Source organism: Osmerus mordax, chromosome 3, assembly GCF_038355195.1.
Source record: "Osmerus mordax isolate fOsmMor3 chromosome 3, fOsmMor3.pri, whole genome shotgun sequence".
Lineage (NCBI taxonomy): Eukaryota > Metazoa > Chordata > Actinopteri > Osmeriformes > Osmeridae > Osmerus > Osmerus mordax.
Window position 1 is genome coordinate 2,805,806 of NC_090052.1, and position 21,866 is coordinate 2,827,671.

The window sequence follows — 21,866 nt, forward strand, 5'->3', positions numbered from 1 at the left end:
CTATATACTATAGCATACCGACAACACACCACTGGTAAACAAGAGAATGCGTAGCTTCCACCATCCACGGCACTGAGCAATCATGGGACTTGTGTGTCTACCCGACGAGAACAAACACAGCTCATCAAGTGTCTTGCGGTAAAGACTATCCGACCGCTCGTTTGTTGCTGTGATGTGATCTCGCTTGTATTGTAACCTGTACAACATGGCTGGACAGCGAGTACACCCCCGTTTCGCGCTCTGTTGCTCTCAACCAAAACATTGAGTTTAGCATCTTTCGCCCAAACCTTAGATATACCTCGCTGCTTTAAATCATAAACCTGATACTGAACAATCCTGCAGCGGCAAATGAATACCAATCACTGTCAGACACGAATATATGAACAAAGCTACTTACGATCCTTCCCGGGGAGATGGGAGAAAGCCATTGTGGGAAAGAGGGTCATCGCCGTTCATTTGCGGCTGACATCAGCAGTGGTTGGGTTGTGAATGCTGTCGCTAGCTACGCCCCCCCCCCCCCCCCCCCCCCAACCCGTCTACCATCTCCGTTGTCTGATGTGCAGAGAAGGTTTTTTTTTTCAAGAGGATGGAGGAAAAGGCAAGGGGCTGGATCGGGAACAGCTAAAAGCACCACTACGAAGCATAAAGCCAAGAGTCCGTTTTGAAAGAAGAAGAAGAAAAAGACAGACAGATGTATGACATGTCCTGATCGTTTTGTTGGTGCTAACGTGTTAAATGGACATAACTCACCTCATGGATCGTTTAGCTTGCTGGCTTGTTGCATAACTGCCAGCATCAGCACAAGAAATACACCTCTCCCCCTCTGACACAGAAAGTGATGACGTCAAACCGCAATTCAATTATTGTATAAATAGATTGAGGATTCATTTAATCTCAATTAGGGAAGAGAGCAGCGTTCACTGCCCGAGCCCAGCTGTGCCACGAGTTTAGCTCTATATTGTTGAGGTAATTTACTGTGTTATCTGTTTCATATTCATGGGATTATCAACGGGGCTGAGCTTTGTGTGGTTTTGTGTCAAGAAATGACGATCAAATGAATATCCACAATCTTGCTTCCATGACCCATGATCCAAGATGCTAATTGTTTGATAAAACATGTCGAATCATGTCCTAGACAGTTCAGAATGGGTTGTAAAACTGTAACATTGTTTGATACAAATAGGTTACAGAATCCTGACCTTCACCCTTTTAACTCTTCTCTCTCTCTCTCCTCCCTCTTCTCACTCTCTCTTTCCATCCCAGTTTTCAATCTCTGCTGCAGGACGAAAATATTCCACTTATGCTTCCAGAGCCTGAAAGTCTTAATTTGGATCTGGAGGAGTTTCCAACCAGGTCCGCCCTGTTTACAGACAGCCAGCTGGGTTCCTGGTCTGGGGCTGTGGACCAACTGTACTGACCACTTAGACCTGTAGGGGGAGACATTGTAACATAACTGAAGCAAGTGAGGAGCGTTTCGACAGGCTGAGTAGCGAAGCAAGAGTCCCGCCAACTGTCGGCTACATAGTGAAGAGTTTACAGAGTGTAAACTTGACAGCAGAGAGCGATCCTCCTCCATTCTTTTTGACATTATACAACGTTATTTCGTGTACTCTGATGACTGTGCTGGACATAACACCTGGGTTGTTTTTCAACTACCCTTGGTTTACTGACTGGTTGGTTGGTTGACTGACTGGTTGGTTTACTGACTGGTTGGTTGACTGACTGGTTGGTTGACTGACTGGACTCAAAACCTCTGTTGTCAAGCTGTGAATAGTTTGGTTCAGGGCAAAAGGAGATTGGAGCGCAATCGCTGGTGTAGGAAGGTAATCTGTGAGTGCAGCCATACATGTGTACAGAAGACTGTCGTGTACTATAGTCTGATTTCAGACCACCCAATAAAGTCCCTCCATGATCTTCTAACCAAGAACATGATTTGTAAATGTAATATTATTGTTTGTATGTCTCCATGTATCGATTCAAACGTATTGAGACAAACAAGTGCATACACACACAAGCGCACACACACACAGACACAAAACACACACTCACTCATGCACAGGAAACAGAGCATCACATGTGTTGGCACATGGGCCTCCAATGTGATTGATATCCAGTTGACCACAACAGGTCCCCAGCATGTAAAAAAGCTAAATTAAGCTCTGGGCAAGATGAATATGGGATTGTGAGGATCCAGGGGGTCTTTTTCCATGCACGTGCTACCCCAGGTCAACTTTACTAGGAACTAAAGCCAATCTCAACTACATTTCTCAACCAAGATATGGTTTTATTGCTGATACATAGAATTACCCGGCACGCTGTCACATCCTAGCTTGTCATCGGGGCATGTGCTGTCAGTGCATTCCGACATGCTGACAAAGAATGGAGAACAGGCAAACCGTATTGCGCAATTCGAAGCAATAATTGAGAATCACCATCATCATTGCGTCATCTTCCCAGCAGCGCTGGATCAACAAGTATCCGATGCTCATTGGACCGGAATAGTGGCGGCCATTGACCAATTAGCAGAAAGCTGACTCGGCCGGTCTGTCTGAGGACACGAAGGCGGATCCACTGTTCCGGGATCTGTGACGTAATCAAACCAGAAAGCTATTCCCCCCCCCCCCCCCCTGCGCTGTTAAGATGACCGTATGTGGAGGGTCAAGTGTCGCCAGGGTCACTGTCCATTCTACCTGCTGGTGTGTTGAACCCTCTAATATCATGATGGTGAAATCAGTAAATGATTATGTGTTCTTGAATCGCTACACCATTGCTGGGGCACTGCTCGGAAGGCTAACTCAACACAGCTCCAATGTTTATAGTGCACTGCTCTCCCTAAACAGGCACTGGCTCTCATCTGCCAAGCCAATATTCTGGGTCAAATCAAGGAGGTTCAGCATGGAGTAGGCAACACAAAACTGTCTGACCTGGTCTACAATCTTCTCTGTCATAGAACATACTGTACATACTCACACACACACACACACAAACACTTGAATTTGGCAGGTGACATCAGCCTAGAGTATTCCATTTGAGGTTGTTTGTTCACTATTAATAGATGCCATCCTTGCACTCTCTCTCTCTCTCTCTCTCTCTCGTGCTGTGATATGATCCTGTTATTGGAAACACAGTGGCCTCTCTCTCCTGTGCTTGATCCAGAGTTTGTTTTGGAGTTGGAGGTAAATCTGTGTTACTAAGCCCTGGTCAGGATCTTAAGAGACTCCTGAATGTTTAGGTTCTACCCAGCAAAACAACTTTCTCTGTATACATATTGTTAACCAAATTCTAAAAGTAATATTCTAGTTTGCCTCTTGACTTCCATGACGCCAGACTGAATGCATATATTAATGGTCTGTCTGATAGGTGGAGCTCATGACGTTGGTCTAATGGTGTGCAGTGCTCATTCCATCGTTGAAGACCCAGTTGTGGGTCATTATTGGGTCATTATTGGGTATGTTAGGACTTCCATTCAAAGACCTTTACCCAAATTCAAAATTCCCACTCTGTCAAGAAACCCTTCTCAAAATGTTGCCAGGATTTACAAGTACACAATAACTTGCACTCTATAATGAGGCTGTCAGTAGTAAACTTATTTTCCATTCATGTCGGCAAGGACATCTTACGTTTCAGCGGCGTCACGCGTTGCAGTCAACAAATTCCTTGTTGACAGTATCTTGTTTGGAGTGTTTCCAAGATTTGCCCACCACGCAATCCTATTGGCCAGTTTCTCCGCAACGGGCCGCCCCATTGGCTAGAGAAGTATACTTCTAGACTTCACCGACCATCGGAATCTCCAGAAAACAAATATTGGTAGCTGTACGGTTACTAAAGTGAACAGATATATAGCTCGAAAAGGAATTGTGTTTTATTTGTACAGCGAATTGGAAATTCCCTTCACTTGCAAAATGAAGTTTGTCAGGTTTCTTATGAAGAACGCTGCTTTGGCCAATGTGCCAAAGCACATTGACCATTTCTCCAAATTCTCCCCATCGCCTTTGTCAATGAAGCAGTTTTTGGATTTCGGTGAGTAGAATATAATCTCATTTGGTTAATAATTGTAGGCATGCTAATGTGTACAACTGAATTGATATGGGTATAATAGATTTTACGTTTTCATCTGCAATTTTGTGGCGCACTGGGGTGAAATGTATATGAAATATGCTACACTTGCAGAATATCTATCAAGCTTTTCTGGCAATGCCTGGACACAATTTTAATATATGGCAGCCACCAATATGTAGATTATATAAGTACATTCTAATGACATCTGACGACGCATATATCGGATGTTTCTAAAGCTGTATGGATGTGGTTACGTTTCTCATTACGCGAGCACAGCACACCACAGGGTCATATATGGAACTTGTTTACCATCAAGAGGAAAATGACTTGCATAACTTCAGTTACAATAATGTGCATATTTATCTCCTCCACTGAAGGCCATATAAAGTAATTGATGTTGACAGCAGTAATTATCCTATACACGATTGAATATGCATGGTTAATAATACTAGCACGAATATGTTATTTGTACACTTACCTGTAGCACATATTGCATGTGCAGGCCTACATGCATCACTCTACTTCAAACAGAGGCATCTAATGTAGGCTTAAGACACATGGCCAAAAAAGCCAAGAGTTTAATATTAATCATTTGTAGGTTACCAATGCATAAATACAGTTATTAACGTATTCTACACCATCTACAGGTTCCACTAACGCCTGTGAGAAGACCTCGTTTGCCTTCCTTCGGCAAGAGCTCCCTGTCCGGTTGTCAAACATCATGAAGGAGATTAACCTTCTACCTGATCGCTTGCTAACCACGCCGTCTGTACAGCTGGTCCAAAGCTGGTAAGCGACTTCAACAACTTGAACTTGAACTTACATATGCGTGTATGTATCGCAACTTGTGCCTGTATCAGGACGTTTCATTTCGTTTTCATAGGCTGTGAATGTTTTTGGAAACGTTATCTCAAACGTGTTTATGATTTGGAGATTCATTGCCAGCTGCGTTACAATAGCAGAACCTAAATGGTTTATACAACCCCCCCCCCCCCCCCCCCCCCCCCCCGGCCTGGTTATTACAGCACAACGCAGTGAACTTTGTCCCAGTTCTCTTCCCTTGTTGTTGTACCGTGCTACGCTGTGCAGTCGCGTCTAGGATGTGAACGTACATTGTGTACTCTGCTGCTCTAGCGTCAAACGCAGAACTTAGATGCTGCTTTTTCGAAAGGATGTAGACGTGTGGTAGATTTAGTAAGATACGAACAGTTTTTGTGAGGGAAGATTTTGCTTTCACTGATTCAAAACTTTTTCCAATTTGATTGATAAAACAACACATTAAAGGCATTTTAACTGAATGTACAGTACGTGCACGTGCAGGTACAGTTTCACGAGCTATGTGCCCGCGCTGTTAGGAAGGCAGTTACACATCTGTTTGTGGCTGCATGGGAACATGGCGATCCTAAAAAGCAACTGTTATTTAATAATAGAAAACAAATACATTACATACTAGAAAACAAATACATTACATACTGTCTCATTGGATTTCAGATACATTTTCATTTGGCTAAGCAAATGTCAAAGACACTATGCAATAATGAAATCTCCTGACATATCAGTATCCCTCGACAAATACCTTTGTAGCCTACCCTGATATGATACATGATTTGTTTTCCACACACTCCTGAACCGTTTCACTTGTGGAGGAAGGAGGGGTGGGGGAGGGGCTAACACGTTATTGGCACACTGCCCTCTGATTGGTCAAGAGGAGGGGCTAGGGTTTAGTGTCACTGTCTGAGATGGGAGAATAACTGTTTGTTCAGAGTCAGGTGTGAGCCAAGCCCATAAAGAAAACAGCAGTTGTCTACTGGAGACGTATCTGGAGGGAATGTGAAAGCATACGTACTGAAGGCTACCTAAGGTTTCCTAACGCTCTGGGCTAATTGAAAGTAACAAGCCTCATGTGCTCTTGGGAGAACTTGATTAGGCTCTTACACGTTAATGAGTGAGGCCTTTTCTTCGATTAGCACAGGTCCTGGTCCTCGGTATAGCCCAGAGACACGTGCTGAAGGGCTATACAGTAGTGGTTATTATGACCTGAGGTTGAGTTGATCTACCCTGGGACAAAGACTGGTCATCCCTCGCGGCTAGAGGGTGTGCGGCGATCACATAAACAGTAACGCACTCATAGCAGGATGTGATTTGACCAGGCATATGTAGGTGAAAGGTTACCCAGGTATCAAAGCTACGGTGTCTAGGGAGGCAGGATTAGAATAAGCAGGCTGGCACAGAGAACCGCTGGAAAAAACTCCAGTGAACCACTACAACCCATATAAACATCTATATCCTGTCCACTGTCAATTGATGATTTTCCTACGTAAATACCAAAACAATGCACCGGTCAATCAAAAGGTCAAGGCAATCCCCAACAACAAATATCAGTGATACCGTAGACACATTCTGATTCAATATTTCCCCGTGTCTCTTGAAGGTACATCCAGAGTCTCATGGAGATCCTGGACTTCCTGGACAAGAGCCCCGACGACCACCGCGCCTTAGAAACGTGAGTTTTTCCCAGTTACCGCTCAATCCCTCAATGCTCATTGGCCGACGGACAATGAGGCTAACAGCAGGGTCCCTCTGTAGGTTTGTGGAGACCCTGGAGACCATCCGGAACAGACACAATGACGTGGTGCCCACCATGGCCCAGGGCATCATCGAGTACAAAGACGCCTTCGGACAGGACCCGGTCACCAGCCAGAACATCCAGTACTTCCTGGACCGCTTCTACATGAGCCGCATCTCCATACGCATGCTCATCAACCAGCACTGTAAGCCCCGCCCCCTTCCCCACGCTCGCCAAATCACGGGGCAGCCGAGGCCGGCGGAATAGGAACATCCCCTGGGGAGAGGGACAAAAGTAGTTTTTTTTTCCGCCATCCTGAAACACAGTGACATGAATGAATTCATAGCGAGCTTGCCAGGTCGGTTGGTGGTTTGAATGGAACTGGTTGTGCCTTCAGAACTGGTAATGAACTAGTAATGCTTTAAAACAAAGACGAGTTATGCCTTCCGACGGGCTCAAATCAATCTGGCGTTGATCGTTCCAACTCAAAGGAATGAGCCTTGTGCTACCATGGCAGAATTCAGCCCATCCGTTCTACACTGGCCACGGGGGAAGGATTTACAGCTAAGATTAATGTTGACACCGTAACTTTGACAACCATCCAAGTGTTGGTTTAATTGGGTTAGCTGCAGGCTTGGTGCCCACCGTACACCTGGCACTGGTTATCCAAGGGTTGGCACGGAAGCATTGGCACACATATTTGAAATGCGCTGATGTCGACTCTTTCGACCGTTTCAGAGTGGAGAGTGAGGGCGATGGAAAGAGAGAGACTTCCGTATCCTAGTGCCCTAACCTCGGTCTCCCACAGTAGGACCACAATAGCAGGGTTTAAGTACGCTTGTAAACAGGTACAGGGCTGACAGGACTGGTTGTTGTAGTGAGTGAGTGTAGACGGGCCTTGGTGTGGCTCAGATAGCCAGGTCTTTACAGGGGAAAGTCCACCACAGCACTGCCTGGCTGCCCCTTCTGAATGTCCCCAACTTGATCTGTCAATCATTCACCTGCACTGGCTGTAGCCTGTCCACCACATCTAACTCTCTCTCTCCCTCCCCTTGCCTCCTGCAGCTCTTATTTTCGACGGGAACACCAACCCAGCCCACCCCAACACCATAGGCTGCATCGACTCCCAGTGTGATGTCACCGAGGTTGTCCGAGGTAAGTAGAGAACAGCAGCCCAGCTGGAGGCCCACCGGCCCAGCTGGAGGCCCACCGGCTGAATCTGTTTTGAATGAACACAGTGGGCGATTTCCTGGATGTTGTTTCCTAACCTGTCTTCTTGTACTTCCCCTATCTCTCCCCCTCTTCCTCCCCCTCCCTCCCCCCCTCCCTCCTTCCCTCCCTCCAGACGCCTATGAGAGTGCTAAGATGCTGTGTGAGCAGTACTACCTAGGCGCACCTGAGCTGGATTTGACGGAGGTCAACGGTAAGACACCCTTCCTCACACACACACACACACAAGCACACGTACACGAGCACACACACAAAGCAAAGCCAAACCACAACCACCGAGACTAGCCTTGTTTATTAGTGTTTTCCATTCCCCTTGACTCCATTTCTCTGCACACAAGTGACAAAACAAGGGTCTTATCAAGGTATCAGCAGCAATAAGCACTGGTTCAAAAACACACAAACGTGCACGCACACGGCGCCCGCAGTGTGTTCATCCTCTCCTGTCGTTCTTTTCCAGCCAACTGCCTCAGAGAACCCATCCAGATCTCCTACATCCCCTCCCATCTCTACCACATGCTGTTTGAACTCTTCAAGGTGAGCCGTCTCGATGCATGAGCGATAGTCAGGCGCGCTCAACGACTTTGGTCATTCGACCAAAAAAACTCTAACGCTCTCCCCTTCCCTTCCCTAACCTCCCGAAGAATGCCATGAGAGCCACCATCGAGAACCACGAAGCCCACGGCTCGCTCCCCGCCATCAGAGTCATGGTCACCCTCGGCGGAGAGGACCTGTCAATCAAGGTGAGTGACGTCCCATCGCCATGGAGATCTTGCAATCAGTGACCTGGTTACGAGGGACCGCCCTGGACATAGTGCACATTGGCTTCCATCTGAGCACCTTATGACAGCAAACTAAAAATTGAACCGCCAAATCTAATCTCAAACATCGTGTTTGTGTTCATTCACTGAAAGACTCCTTGTATGTGACTGTTATTTAGGTTACGTATAGGTAACTGAGTAAATCCTTGAACTAGGAGTTAGCAGTTTGCAAAAGATGGCTTACAAAGATGCCTGCAAAATCTCAATGTTCAATTAGCCATGGCATTTACTAGGTTACGTAAAGCAGTGTTTCCATCAATCATTATTGTTTAATCACACCGAGCCCTTATCATGTCAACGGGATTGGCTGATGTATGCAACACAACCATATTTAGAAAGGATCAACTCAGCCCACTATTGGTTGATACAGTTCACCTCTCCCCCAGTTGGAACGGCAGGGGTGGAGTATGAGGTCATAACAGCATCAGAGCAGGACTGTTGAGGAAGGACACAAATGACTGTTATGAATAAGCAGGGCTCAAGCACATTCTAATCCATCACTCCAGGGTTAAGCCTGGCCAAGTCCTCTGTGCTGTGATTCATCTTAACAACCCCTGAATGTTCCCCCTCAACTCTGACCCACATTCTGAACCATGTGTGACATCACAATCAGGATCAGGTCTTACATCTCTCTCTCTTCTCTCTCTCTCTCTCTCTCTCTCTCTCTCTCTCTCTCTCTCTCTCTCTCTCTCTCTCTCTCTCTCTCTCTCTCTCTCTCTCTTTCTCTCTTTCTCTCTCTCTCAGATGAGTGACAGAGGTGGTGGAGTTCCCTTCCGGAAGATCGATAGGCTCTTCAGCTACATGTACTCCACTGCTCCCAGGCCCAACTTCGGGGACCACCAGAGAGCCCCACTGGTAAGACACACACACACACACCCACCCACACTTCATACACTTAGTGTGACATCACATGAAGCGTCCCCCTGGATCAGGTGGCTTGTCTTTCTCTGTTTTTGCACTCGGGGGCGATCCGAGCGTCTTCCAACTCACATCACAACTGGGTCAGTCTCAGAGCGGTCCCGTGTTGACGTTAGTCCTAACCCCTCCTCCTCCTCTTCCTCCAGGCTGGTTTCGGCTACGGTCTCCCCATCTCGCGCCTGTACGCTCGCTACTTCCAGGGCGACCTCCAGCTCTTCTCCATGGAGGGCCACGGCACAGACGCAGTCGTCCACATGAAGGTAGGAGGCCGCACGACGCGTCCACACCCTTCCCACCCCCACTCACACGGCCGGAACTCCCCGGGGCTCCTCCCACATACAGCAAGGCTGCTCACACAAGACCACACCCTGACGATTCACCTGCTCCAGTTGAGGAATCAGTCAACTTCGGACTCGTGACACCGCACGAATGCACAAACACGAAAACACACACACGACCGCCCCGCACTTTGCTTCGACGACCGCGTGACAAATCTCTCGTACGACGTGAAATAACGCTGTTTGTCATTGAAGGGAATGGCGCTCATCGCTAACCCTGCTCCCCTTTGTCTCTGTCACTCCAGGCCCTCTCGACAGACTCCGTGGAGAGGCTCCCGGTGTTTAACAAAACGGCGCTGCGCCACTACAAGGTGAACCTGGAGGCCGACGACTGGTGCGTCCCCAGCAGGGAGCCTCTTAACCTCGCCGTCTACCGGGCCTCCAAGTGAGGCTGCGACCTCACGCACCCCCGACCAAGAGGCCCGGCTCCCGCTGGGCACGATGGGACCATTATGCCGAAGGGCGCCGGCGCCCTCCCCCCTCCTTGATTGGACAGCTTTAGCCCCCCGTGAACAGTCATGGTTTCCTGTTTCGGGGGAATCCTCGCTTTCTTGTCGTTGAGTTGTGTGCCTGTGATGCGAGGTTGAAAGATAGAGCCAGTACCTTAGAAGGCCATTGTCCAAAGTGACATTAGAGTCAACAGCAACCCTAGCAAGTTCAAATGTGAGGCATATTGTGGGCAGTAGGATGAGGGTAGTCCAACCAGGGCAAGGCCCAGAGCAGGAACTTCAAAGCCCAGATAGAGAGGCTGGAGGTGGGCGTGGTAGACCCAGGAAACAGTCATGATCCTGGGGAGATGGATGGTCAGAGACATAGACAGTGGCCAAGTTTGGAGGTTTGAAATGCAGTCCTGTCGAGAGATTGGTTTGACCCTATCTACATTTTCAAAGCTCAGACTATTTGTCCTTATCAGAGTAGGAATGAAACGACTCCAACGTGCACTGTGGAATGAAGCGCACGGTTATCAGTGTTTGTGACAAACAGCCCCTGCCCAGTCAGGGCAGATATGACAGGCTGTAACCTTTTATTAGGATGGACCTTTTACAAGGTAACAAACGATCAAAGGGTCTCCTATTAGTTGAAAAGTTTCAGTAAGTTTAAAATGGGCCACATTTCAAGTCAGCTGTAGTTCTTAGAGCTTGTTAAGTGCCAATGCATGAAGACTAAAGATTGTACACAAATACTGTATAAGCCTATTGTGATTTTGTCAGGAAAAATATAAAACATTTCCTTAATGGACCTATTTTGGTGTGATATGGTCAGTGGTACAATATCTATGCAACTTATTTCCTTTGCTTGATAAAGAACCTATTGCATAAAAGACAGTTGTCAGAGAATGTATTATTTGATGTGTTTGGGATATAATTCCATGTCTTTGTCGTAACAGGCAGTGTTTTTCGTCATGCCTGCTCTATAAGAGTTAGTTACTGGGGCCACTGCAGCAACGGTTTGTCCTGTTTGTTAGAGCATAGAACACAAAATGGCTCCATGTGATCTGTGATGCAAACATAGTGTATTATTTGTGTGTGTATATACGTGCCTTGTTGGAATTGACCTAGAAACTGTGTTTCTATCAAATGCCAAGTAGCCTACTTGTTGGGTTTATTCTGGTTCTACTATACTTCAGTAGAAAAAAAATGTATATTTGGAAGGTGTTCTATTTTTTTAAATAAAGAAAGTAATTCAAAATAAACCATGTTGGATATAAAGTACTTTATGTTGTCTTGATTTGACAGAGTTCTGGTCTCGGTTAAACTGTCACAGTGTCAATGGTTAACCACCAGTCTTGTGTGCTGTTCTCGGTACCAGTATAAGCTAAAGGGAGTCCCAAGTCGACGCTACCATGCCGTTCCGCTGACTCAGGTTCAGTGTCAGCATTCTCTCTCCTCAGTCACCATGAGCAGGAAGGCCGAGCGAGCCGTTCCTGGGTCAGCTGACGGCACCTTCGAGCAGAGAGCCGTGGATGTTTGTGTGAGTCGTACTGTATCCGTGTGCGATGAGGGAGAAAGGGGGTGGAGAGACCCTGCCTGAGGAAGCAATCCCTGCTGCAGTCAGGCGGAGGCCGCCAGCCAATCACAGGGACACAGACTGTACAGTTGCATAACTGTCTTTGCGAAAGGGAAAAACAAGGGTGGAGAATGGTTCTGGACAGGCAGGAATAGCAGAGATAAAGAGAAGTCAATGAGGGTGCTGTTTTATTGGTTGGACATGGACAGTTGCACATGGGGAGATGTAATACTTAAACCGACTTTACTCAGAGGTTAAATGCTAGTTTGGATATGGGTTTGATTCATTAATTCGACATATTACAGTAGTAGCAGTGAAAATGTGGTTTTGCTCGGTGCTGTTTGTTGCTGTCTATGATTTGGGTACACCAGTTACGTAACTCCCTAGAGTTTCATAAACTTTTGATTGGTTGGTGTTTATGACATCACTGTCATCACTTATTTACCCCTTTAGTGTTTGTCTGTCTGCATGTATGTGTGGGAACCTCTCCTGAGGGGATTCGGTGCTGAGAGAGAGCGAGAGAGACAGAGAGAGAGAGAGAGAGAGAGAGAGAGAGAGAGAGAGAGAGAGAGAGAGAGAGAGAGAGAGAGAGAGAGAGAGAGAGAGAGAGAGAGAGAGAGAGACAGAGAGAGAGAGAGAGAGAGAGAAAGAGAGAGAGAGAGGAAGAGAGAGAGAAAGTATGAGTTTGTATCTGTCATTGTGTTGGTTGCTCCTAATGCCAATCAGTGTGTAAAGACATTAATGAAAGAAAGTGCAACCCTGATAGTTATCAGAGTGTTGATAAGACAAGTCACTACGGGTTCTTAAAAACATATACTCCAAGCCTATAAAACAATATTTCATGCCATAATCAACACACACATAAAACACAAAGATCTCTCCTCGTGTGACCTCACCAAAGTCTAGTGTTTGTCAGGAGATACTTATGGACATAATGGGGACTTTGGCTTCCATAAAGGGATGTGTGGGTGTGTGTGAGTGGGTGTGTGGACTGTGGTCGCCATGTTGTGTGTGTGTGAGTGCGTGTATATCTGTGTGTGGGTGTGTGGACTGTGGCTGCCATGAAGGTGTGCGCGCGTGTGTGTGTGAGGTCTGTGGCTGCCATACTGTGTGTGTGTGCTCAAAAAGGGACTTTGGCAGAGCAAAACGATGAACATCCCCCGGCTCTCGTTCCCACCTCACCCTCTTCAGAGAAAAGAGGGGGGGGGGGGGGGGTGCAGGAATACAGCACACAGACCCGCTGAGCAGCGATGACGCACAGGGAGCCTGCATGAGGATGGAGGTAAAGGTCGAGGACAGGGAGCGTCCCTGGCCCCCACCAGAAGGTCAGACCAACAGGTTGTTCCCCAGGTCCTGGATCAGCACTGCCATGACTAGGTGCCTAGCAGGCCTCTCTTACTGTCTGGGACCCTCCCACCCCCCTCCCTCACTGTGATCCGCTCCTATGTCCTAAAACAGGGAGTCAGGTGGCTGTGTGGTTAGGGAATCGGGCTAGTAATCCGAAGGTTGCCAGTTCGATTCCCGCTCAAGCCAACTGACGTTGTGTCCTTGGGCAAGGCACTTCACCCTACTTGCCTCGGGGGAATGTCCCTGTACTTACTGTAAGTCGCTCTGGATAAGAGCGTCTGCTAAATGACTAAATGTAAATGTACTTACTGTAAGTCGCTCTGGATAAGAGCATCTGCTAAATGACTAAATGGATGATTCACTTCCTAAGTAGTGTAACCAAAGAAAATCCAAATGTTTTTCGTGTGTTTGTTTGTTTTTGAGTTGCTGGAGACAGTTCTACAGCAACCAAAGAGGTAGACACTCGCGTCCGTCACGTTCTGTGGCACAGTTGGAGACTTGAGGCATAGTGAGGTGTCACTTACACAGGTGAGGTGTCACTAGCACACGTTGTCAAGGATACAGCAAGCAATGTCCCTGAGTGTCGCGTGTTGATGTCACGGTGCCTGGTCGAAGTGCTGAGCTTGCAACGAATAAGGGACGATCGGTCTGTCCGAGCAGGTTCCCCAAATGACAAAATGAAAATCAGCAATCGTTGCCCAAGAAGGTTTTTCAAGGAATCTGCTTTGGTCTGATGATGCGCAACAATAAATATATAGAGCGTGGGCAAAAACAGGCAAGTACAAAAGTACGAAAGGGAAAAATGCATCAGTGACAAATTAACAAGAGAAGATATGAAAAAGTGGTATGAGAATCAGTGTGACTAGGATAACGGGATGGATGTTCGTGTAGGAGTGTGTTTTCTGTTTGTTGCTCTGCCAGTGTATGAATGTGACCCTGTTTGGTGTTGCTGCAATAGCTGAAGGTATCTTATCACCAAAGCACACCATGTAAACCCAAGGTTTGCCCTACATTTGCTACTGTTTATAGCAGCGTAACACATGTGCACGATGTAAATACCATTTGTTTTCAGGTTCACAAACCACACTGATGACTGAATTCACTTCAAAAATGGTTAATCGAAGGGATAATATGAATGATTGGTTATCAGGTATGTGGTACTGCGGTATCATCAAAGCTCATCAAACACCAAGGTCAGTTTTGTGTTGCTGTGTTGTTCGCCTGCTGGAGGTCGTGTTTCTCGGCGAGTACCCTGAGGAAGACAACAGGTTACTATGCACCCAGGTAACTAAGGGGAAGTCAGGGAGGAGGAGTGTGATTCAACACTTTCTGTCTCACCTCTCCAGTTGTTCAGGCCACTTGACCCTAGTGCCGAAGTGTCACTGGTTCCGCTCAGCCAAAGTCCAAGGTTGCTGGCATCACAAACGTCTCAGAAGAAGCAGCTAATCTGTTCACGATGAGCCTAAATACACAAACCCGTTCGACTGGCCCGACCCCATTGATTTGAAACAGTAAACAGTAAGGATCACGTCTTAGTTTGACTCGGGCAAATGGCCTTATCTCATTGGTTCACCTGCTTGTGATTCCTGTAATTCTTCTCAGTGCGGAGTCGGAGTGTACCATGTGACCTGCTGGGGCGCCATCCCTCCCTGCACAGCCCCGTAGAAGCACATGTTATCAATGCCAGGAGATAAGGACTGTGTCAGAGGGATAAACCTGTACTGTTTGTCAGTAAACAGCTTGTGCAGTCATCCAACCCACAAAGTCTGGATGAACCTGAACTTCATTTCACCCTTGCGACAAAGTAAACACCTGTCAGACAGTCCTGCAGGCTTGTGACCTAATGTGTCCTGTGGTACCTGAGATGCTGATTTGGCGAATACTGCCAGAAGTTGGTCAAACAAATGAGACAGTCCAGTTGGTACGCTGCTTTAGGGAGACCAGGGCGCCCAGGTGGATTTCCCACACATTGAGGCCTTGGCTCACCACTCTTAGCCAGGTCTGGATTCAACACATGCTTCTCAAGAGCGTCCAAGTAGAGTACAGGGCATCGACAGATGTGCAGTGATGTCTTTTGGCGAAGCAGTGTGGGTGATTGTCAGCAAGTGTTTATGTTTTTCAACCTGGCCAATTGTGGCAGAGTTCAGATGCTGGTTATAGCAGCGGTCGGTCCTAAACAGATCAGTCTCCTGTCCAGCTTCACGTCAAGTGGTCCGGGATTGAGTTACCGTGGTGATGGCCACACGCCAGCGTTGTCCCTCTCCTCTCTGATGTCACAGCTGTACCAGGGACTGTGTTTATCACATCCCAGGATTTGTTTTTTATCACGCAGGCACACGCTTCAATCCCTCGGCCAGATGGAAGACACAAATCGACCAGTCATATCTGTCTGGCAGGCTGGCATAGCTCTGTAGTCAACACCTGTCAAGCGGAGGCCTTGTTTGGAGGGAGCGGAAAGTCCTAGAGATACGAGACTAGAACAGTGGGATGTCAGGAGGGAGTCAGTTGGCTGAGCGGTGAGGGAGTCGGGCTAGTAATCCGAAGGTTGCCAGTTCGATTCCCGGTCATGCCAACTGACGTTGTGTCCTTGGGCAAGGCACTTCACCCTACTTGCCTCGGGGGAATGTCCCTGTACTTACTGTAAGTCGCTCTGGATAAGAGCGTCTGCTAAATGACAAAATTTAAATGTCCATTGGTGAAAATTCTGTTTTAATGACTCCAAGCTAGGCTGTGTGTGGGTTCCCTGCAGCCGAGGTGTGAACCTCTGTCCACCTGCACCCCGGGGCAGAGCCCAACCTCACCGGTCGAAGAAAACCACTTTCTAACATCAAACACATTCTACCTTTGAGTCCTCATTAAAACTCTGATCTTAACCACTGCTGAGGCTGACAAGACACTCGCTCCAGGGCCCTGTGCTAAGAGAACAGAGGCGCGTAGGAGAGCAAGTGCTGGAATGACCCCGCCTGCTTCACCTGTCAGCTAGAGAGGACAGGGGGGGCTTTATGACAGGTGACGTTGTACAGTATTACTGTCCCATACAGGAACTACAAGTGAGGACACCTCGTGATCATTAATATCATCATCACTGTCATAATCATCACCATCATTGGCATCATTGTCCAACTACATAATCTGGTTTTGGCACCGGGTCTTATCACGACCTCTGACCCCAGGAACGGGAGGTCGGGAGGTTGTTTACAGTCACTGTTGGTCTGAGGGATGCTCAAACCAACAGTGACTGTAAACAAAACAAGCTACAACCTCCCACACAAGGTCCTGTGTTCTCAGAGGAGAGCATCCCACTGTTGCTACAATGACCCAGCCTCTGTTCTAGTCTTGTATCTCTAGGACTTTCCGCTCCCTCCAAACAAGGCCTCCGCTTGACAGGTGTTGACTACAGAGCTATGCCAGCCTGCCAGACAAGACGATATGTGCCTGCGTTATGAAATACATTCTGGGATGTGATAAACACAGTCCCTGGTACAGCTGTGACATCAGAGAGGAGAGGGACAACGCTGGCATGTGGACGTCACCACGGTAACTCAATCCCTGACCACTTCAGGAGAAGCTGGACAGGAGACTGATCTGTTTAGGACTGACAGGTGCTATAACCAGCATCTGAACTCTGCCACACTTGGCCAGGTCAAAAACATAAACAGTCCCTGACAATCACCCACAATGCTTTGCCAAAAGACCTCACTACACATCTGTTGAAGCCCTGTACTCTACTTGGACGCCCTGGAGAAGAATATGGATACATTAAGCATGTGATAGTACACATTCAAATATGTTATATAATATTTAAATTGGCACATGACACACGATCACACAACACTTGTTAAATACGAGAACCATCTAAACAGGGAGAAATGAACAAATAAGAGTTGTTAAGAGTATGTAATCAATGCAGGACCTGTATGAGCCAGGAGACTGGAGGAGTTGGAGAAGGTGGAGTCTAACAGATACCAGTATAACATTTACACAGAGTTAACCTATCTCACATACTGTTATTTCGCTTCGTCATCTTCTGCATTGTGACAATACTCTGTCAGTCAATTACATGTCATTTAAACTTTTTTCTCACTCTTTGAAAATCTGTTTATCGTTCTCCTCAGTGGCTTCTATTTAAGTTGTGATGCTGTGATTCATAGTGGAGGTACAGGAATATCCCTCTCTCTCATACTCAGTGGATAGCCAGCCTCAAGGTTTCGTGGAAACAGGATGTCTAAAAATAACAAGCTCCTTAACATGACTACTATTCAGTCATATCATGCTAGTTACAGGCAGTTGAGTGGTGTCCTTGTTTTAAATCCCAAACTGGGATATATATGCATAAGTGAGAATAGTTAATTATATAGACGCACAGGTACCGACAAGAAAAACGTTGTTCTAGAGGTATTGAGACAGCTTTGAATAGACATACTGCCACTCAATGGAGAGTCTTAAGAGAATGACTCGCACCAACACGTACAAATCAAATCAAAATGTATTTGTATAGCCCTTTTTACAAGCAATGTCACAGAGGGCTTCACATACGCCTGTAGAACTGCCCCTCAACGAACCTAAACCCTCAAGGAAGACAAGGAAAAAATGGAAGACACCTTGGGATGAGCAATTCAGTGAGGGATCCCCTCCTCCAGAGACGGTTGGTGAAAGAGAGGAGCAGAACACAGGCTTAACATAGTCATACAGCAGGGAAGTGTCAATGGGTGTTCAAACACCAAAATCCATTGTTCAACTTGGGTCAGATGGTAAATGTCAGTACAAGCAGAGGTAGCCACAGGGCTGGGGACTGTGATCGGCGCAGCATCACAGACCGGGGGCTGAGGAAAGGGACCGGGAACTCGCTGTTGTCCGTCATGGAGACTGGTTTCCGGTTGGCGACTAGATCCAGTTTGGCACACTGTCACAGATCGGCGTCCACTGGCGACCAGGTCCAGCGTTGACAGACCCACGACCAGGCAGGTGCTGACAGCTCAAACCCCCCACACCACAGGGGATGTGTGGAGGGGGACAGAGAGAGGAGAGCAGGAATTAGAGAAGGTCAGGAGCAGCTAACAGTTACAGTAATATTAGAATTAGATCCCCACTGGTCAAGTGTGGACTAGTGCAGCAATTTAGCAGAGCAAAAAGGGTATTTGATGCAGCCCTAGACACTAAGATAGTGCCAGCCCCCCTGGTTGGAACATGAAATCTGTTGGGAGTTACCGACAAGATAACGTTGTTCTAGAGGTATTGAGTCGGGTCTGAATGGACATACTGCCACTCAGTGGAGAGTCATGGAAGAGAATGACTCACGCCAACACGTACACCATATAGACCAAAATATTGCTACACCTACACATCACATGTACAGGAGTTTTTATGGCATCCCAGTCTACATCTATAATGTGGAGCTGGTCCCTCCCTTGTAGTGCCCAAACGGATGCTCTCTTGGCTGAATGGGCACATTCCCACAGACACACTCCCAAATCATGTAGAAATCCTTCCCTGAAGAGTGGAAGCTGTTATAGCAGCAAGTGGGGGGGCGACTCCAGATGAATGCTTATGGATTTAGAAAGGGATGTCATATAAGCCCCTGTAGGGCCAATGTGTAGGTGTCCCAATACTTTGCCTCTATAGTGTAAATACATAGATGTATTAGTGGCGCCCTCTAGTGGCTTATCTCACAACAGGGAGGGGACACTGGCTGTCTGAATTGAATAACTTACAGTTTTTTCTGATTGCTTAGACACTAAAATGTCAAATAACACACAGTTAGTGAAACCTGACACTCAAGGAGCAAAACAGCAGCCCAGATCTGCACAACTATAAGCACATTCTCAGCCTCACACTATTTGCTAAATACTACACACGCTGTTTTGCAAATCACTAAACACACTTCTCTACATTGGACACAGAAATGTAAGAATATGTCACTTCATTGCCTTTTTTAGACACTGCCTTGTAAATTGCCACACGTGAACGAATGGATCAAACACGGGCGTCAGGTGTACAAGCACTAAAGTGCTAAACTGTTAACATACCAATCAGGTGTAAGCACTATAAAAAGGCAACAGTGTACTTGTCCTCATCAAAAATGGAAGGCAATATTCCAGGAAGAGGTAGGATGAGAGGGGGAGCCCGTGGAGGAAGAGTGGTAGGGAGAGAGAGAGGTAGACCTGGAAGCCGTAGAAGAATAGTGCCAAATTCACAGTATCTAATGAAATCGAACAACATTGGTTGAACATGCTGTGAACCATGGGCAACATTGAGAGAGGCTGGACAGAGAGTTCAACCCAATTCCATATGTGTCTAGTTGTGTGAATCATGTGTTGTGTTTTGACAAAGTGAGCTCTGTTTTCAAAATGTGGCTTCAGCAATTGGAAAAAACTGTAACATAAGAACACACAAATAAAAGCACAGTAGTTTACACACGGTTCCTGTATTTGTTGCCAAATACCAAAAACAATAGTATTTACTATTTCCAAAAGCCTTCTGAATCAGAAATGTAGTATATAACTGTATAAAAATCTGCCAAGTTGCACTGGGCCAGAAGAACTATTGTTTCAGCATGTTCAAAATTACTTATTTATTTATTGGGTCAATGGAATACATTTTCGCCCCTCCAGTTTCAGACTTGTGGTGCCTCCTCTGAGTGAGACAAGTGTGGAAGAGGAGGAGTGAAAATCTGTTGAATGCTTTCTGGCCTTTACCAAGCCAGAGTTGTCATCAATGCTTTCTGGCCTTTACTAAGCCAGGGCTGCCAGGCTGCTGGGCACCAGGCCGCTGGGCACCAGACTGCTGGGCACCAGACTGCTGGGCACCAGGCCGCTGGGCACCAGGCCGCTGGGCACCAGACTGCTGGGCACCAGGCCGCTGGGCACCAGACTGCTGGGCACCAGGCCGCTGGGCACCAGGCCGCTGGGCACCAGACTGCTGGGCACCAGGCCGCTGGGCACCAGACCGCTGGGCACCAGACTGCTGGGCACCAGACTGCTGGGCACCAGGCCGCTGGGCACCAGGCCGTTGGGCACCAGGCCGCTGGGCACCAGACTGCTGGGCACCAGGCCGCTGGGTACCAGACTGCTGGGCACCAGACTGCTGGGCACCAGAAGCAGGTCCTGTCTGTGCGTCATCAGGTTGGGCTGCCTTGTCATTCTTCTTCTTGGATTTCTACATTTTACAGGAGTAAAACCAGTTACCAAAAAATGGGTCTACATCAAAAGTACTAAATATGCTCCAACTCATTTAAAGACGGTTTAAAACAATACAACTGACAAATAACAAAGTTCATGTAGGGAGACAAACAAATCGACAAAGCCACTGACTTATATTTAAAGTCAAACACGAAACATCTGGATGTTACATGCTACATTCTGGTTTTACCTTGAAACTGAAAAGCAGCTTCTTGAAAAGGGAGAACTTCTTCTTCTCCACCTGACAGAGAGCGCTCACTTCCTGTTCCTGTCCCGGTGTGGAGGACTGACAGAGAGCGCTCACTTCCTGTCCCACTGTGGAGGAAACAGACTCCCGGACTCCCAGACCTGTGTTGGAGGACTGGGAGCTCCCAGAAAGGTTTTCAATCACCTGGTCCACCATGACGGTGGAGAGCAGACTCACGGCCTCCTGGAACATCTCCGAGGAATCCTGGGAGAAGCAGCTAGAGGGTGTGAGGCTGCAGACGGGGTCCTGCAGGAAGGGGAGGACCAGGCGTCTCACTGACTCAGAGGGGACGGCTGTCTCTTGCTGAGGGAGTCTACCATGGTTACCATGGTGCTCAATGAGCACTGTCTCTGAGCACCTCCTCCGCTGCAGTAGCTCGGTGTGTGCGGTCAGGAGGGCGTCCAGCTGGTCCAGCAGGTTTCTGGACAAGTCTCTGAGCCTGGCTGGGTCGAGCCAGGGATTTGAGGAGGCTAGCAGATGATGGTCTGACTTCACACTGCCCAGGAGTGAGTCTAACACCTGACTTATGGACTCACTGCTTTCGTCAATGGACTCCTCCGGAAAGTCGTCGTCTCCCGTGTCAATAGTCGTGTGTCTGATGATTGGACAACTGTTGACAACGACTTTGTCCTCGATCGGAGTCCCAGGAAGTGAGACTTGTTCAAACTCAAAAGCCTTTGACCTTTGGGTTTTAACAGGGGTCGACATCTGACCCTGAATGGGCTCCAGAATCTGGCTCTTCTTGGTCTGAGTTAGGCTGGATCCTCTGCTCATGTCTCCTTTTCTCACTGTCTCTTCTTCACTGGAAATTAAGACAAAAAAAATTCTCTGGGCACACTGACGGGTATAACACCAGGCTTTTCACCAACACTGACAACAAATGTGAAGTTATATTGTAATTAAATGTCATTTCTACCACACATTCTTCACACATTGTTTCACTTGTCTTACTTCCTCCTTACTTATACCAAACACGATATGAGTTAATTATTCATCCTGACTGTCTACAGAGTCTCCCCTAGCCTTCATCCCTCTTATTCCTGCTCACATCTTCAGATGTCTCTCTGACCCTCTCCTCATCTCCTCATCTATGGCCCTGATGTTCTCTGTGTCCTCCTGCACACGTTCACAAAGGACCTGGTAATCTGGAGAGACCTG

General features: G+C 47.3%; 1 protein-coding gene across 1 annotated transcript; it reads left to right on the plus strand.

Moving 5' to 3' along the window:
• The first annotated feature begins 3,820 nt into the window (after positions 1–3,820).
• On the plus strand, positions 3,821–10,400 carry LOC136940513 (pyruvate dehydrogenase (acetyl-transferring) kinase isozyme 2, mitochondrial-like). The gene is made up of 11 exons (XM_067232701.1): positions 3,821–4,020; positions 4,707–4,848; positions 6,491–6,562; positions 6,646–6,830; positions 7,691–7,780; positions 7,971–8,048; positions 8,313–8,389; positions 8,497–8,595; positions 9,418–9,528; positions 9,738–9,851; positions 10,175–10,400. The coding sequence occupies exons 1-11, from the start codon at positions 3,903–3,905 to the stop codon at positions 10,316–10,318; spliced, it is 1,230 nt and encodes a 409-aa protein (XP_067088802.1). The 5' UTR covers positions 3,821–3,902; the 3' UTR covers positions 10,319–10,400.
• The last annotated feature ends 11,466 nt before the right edge of the window (positions 10,401–21,866 follow it).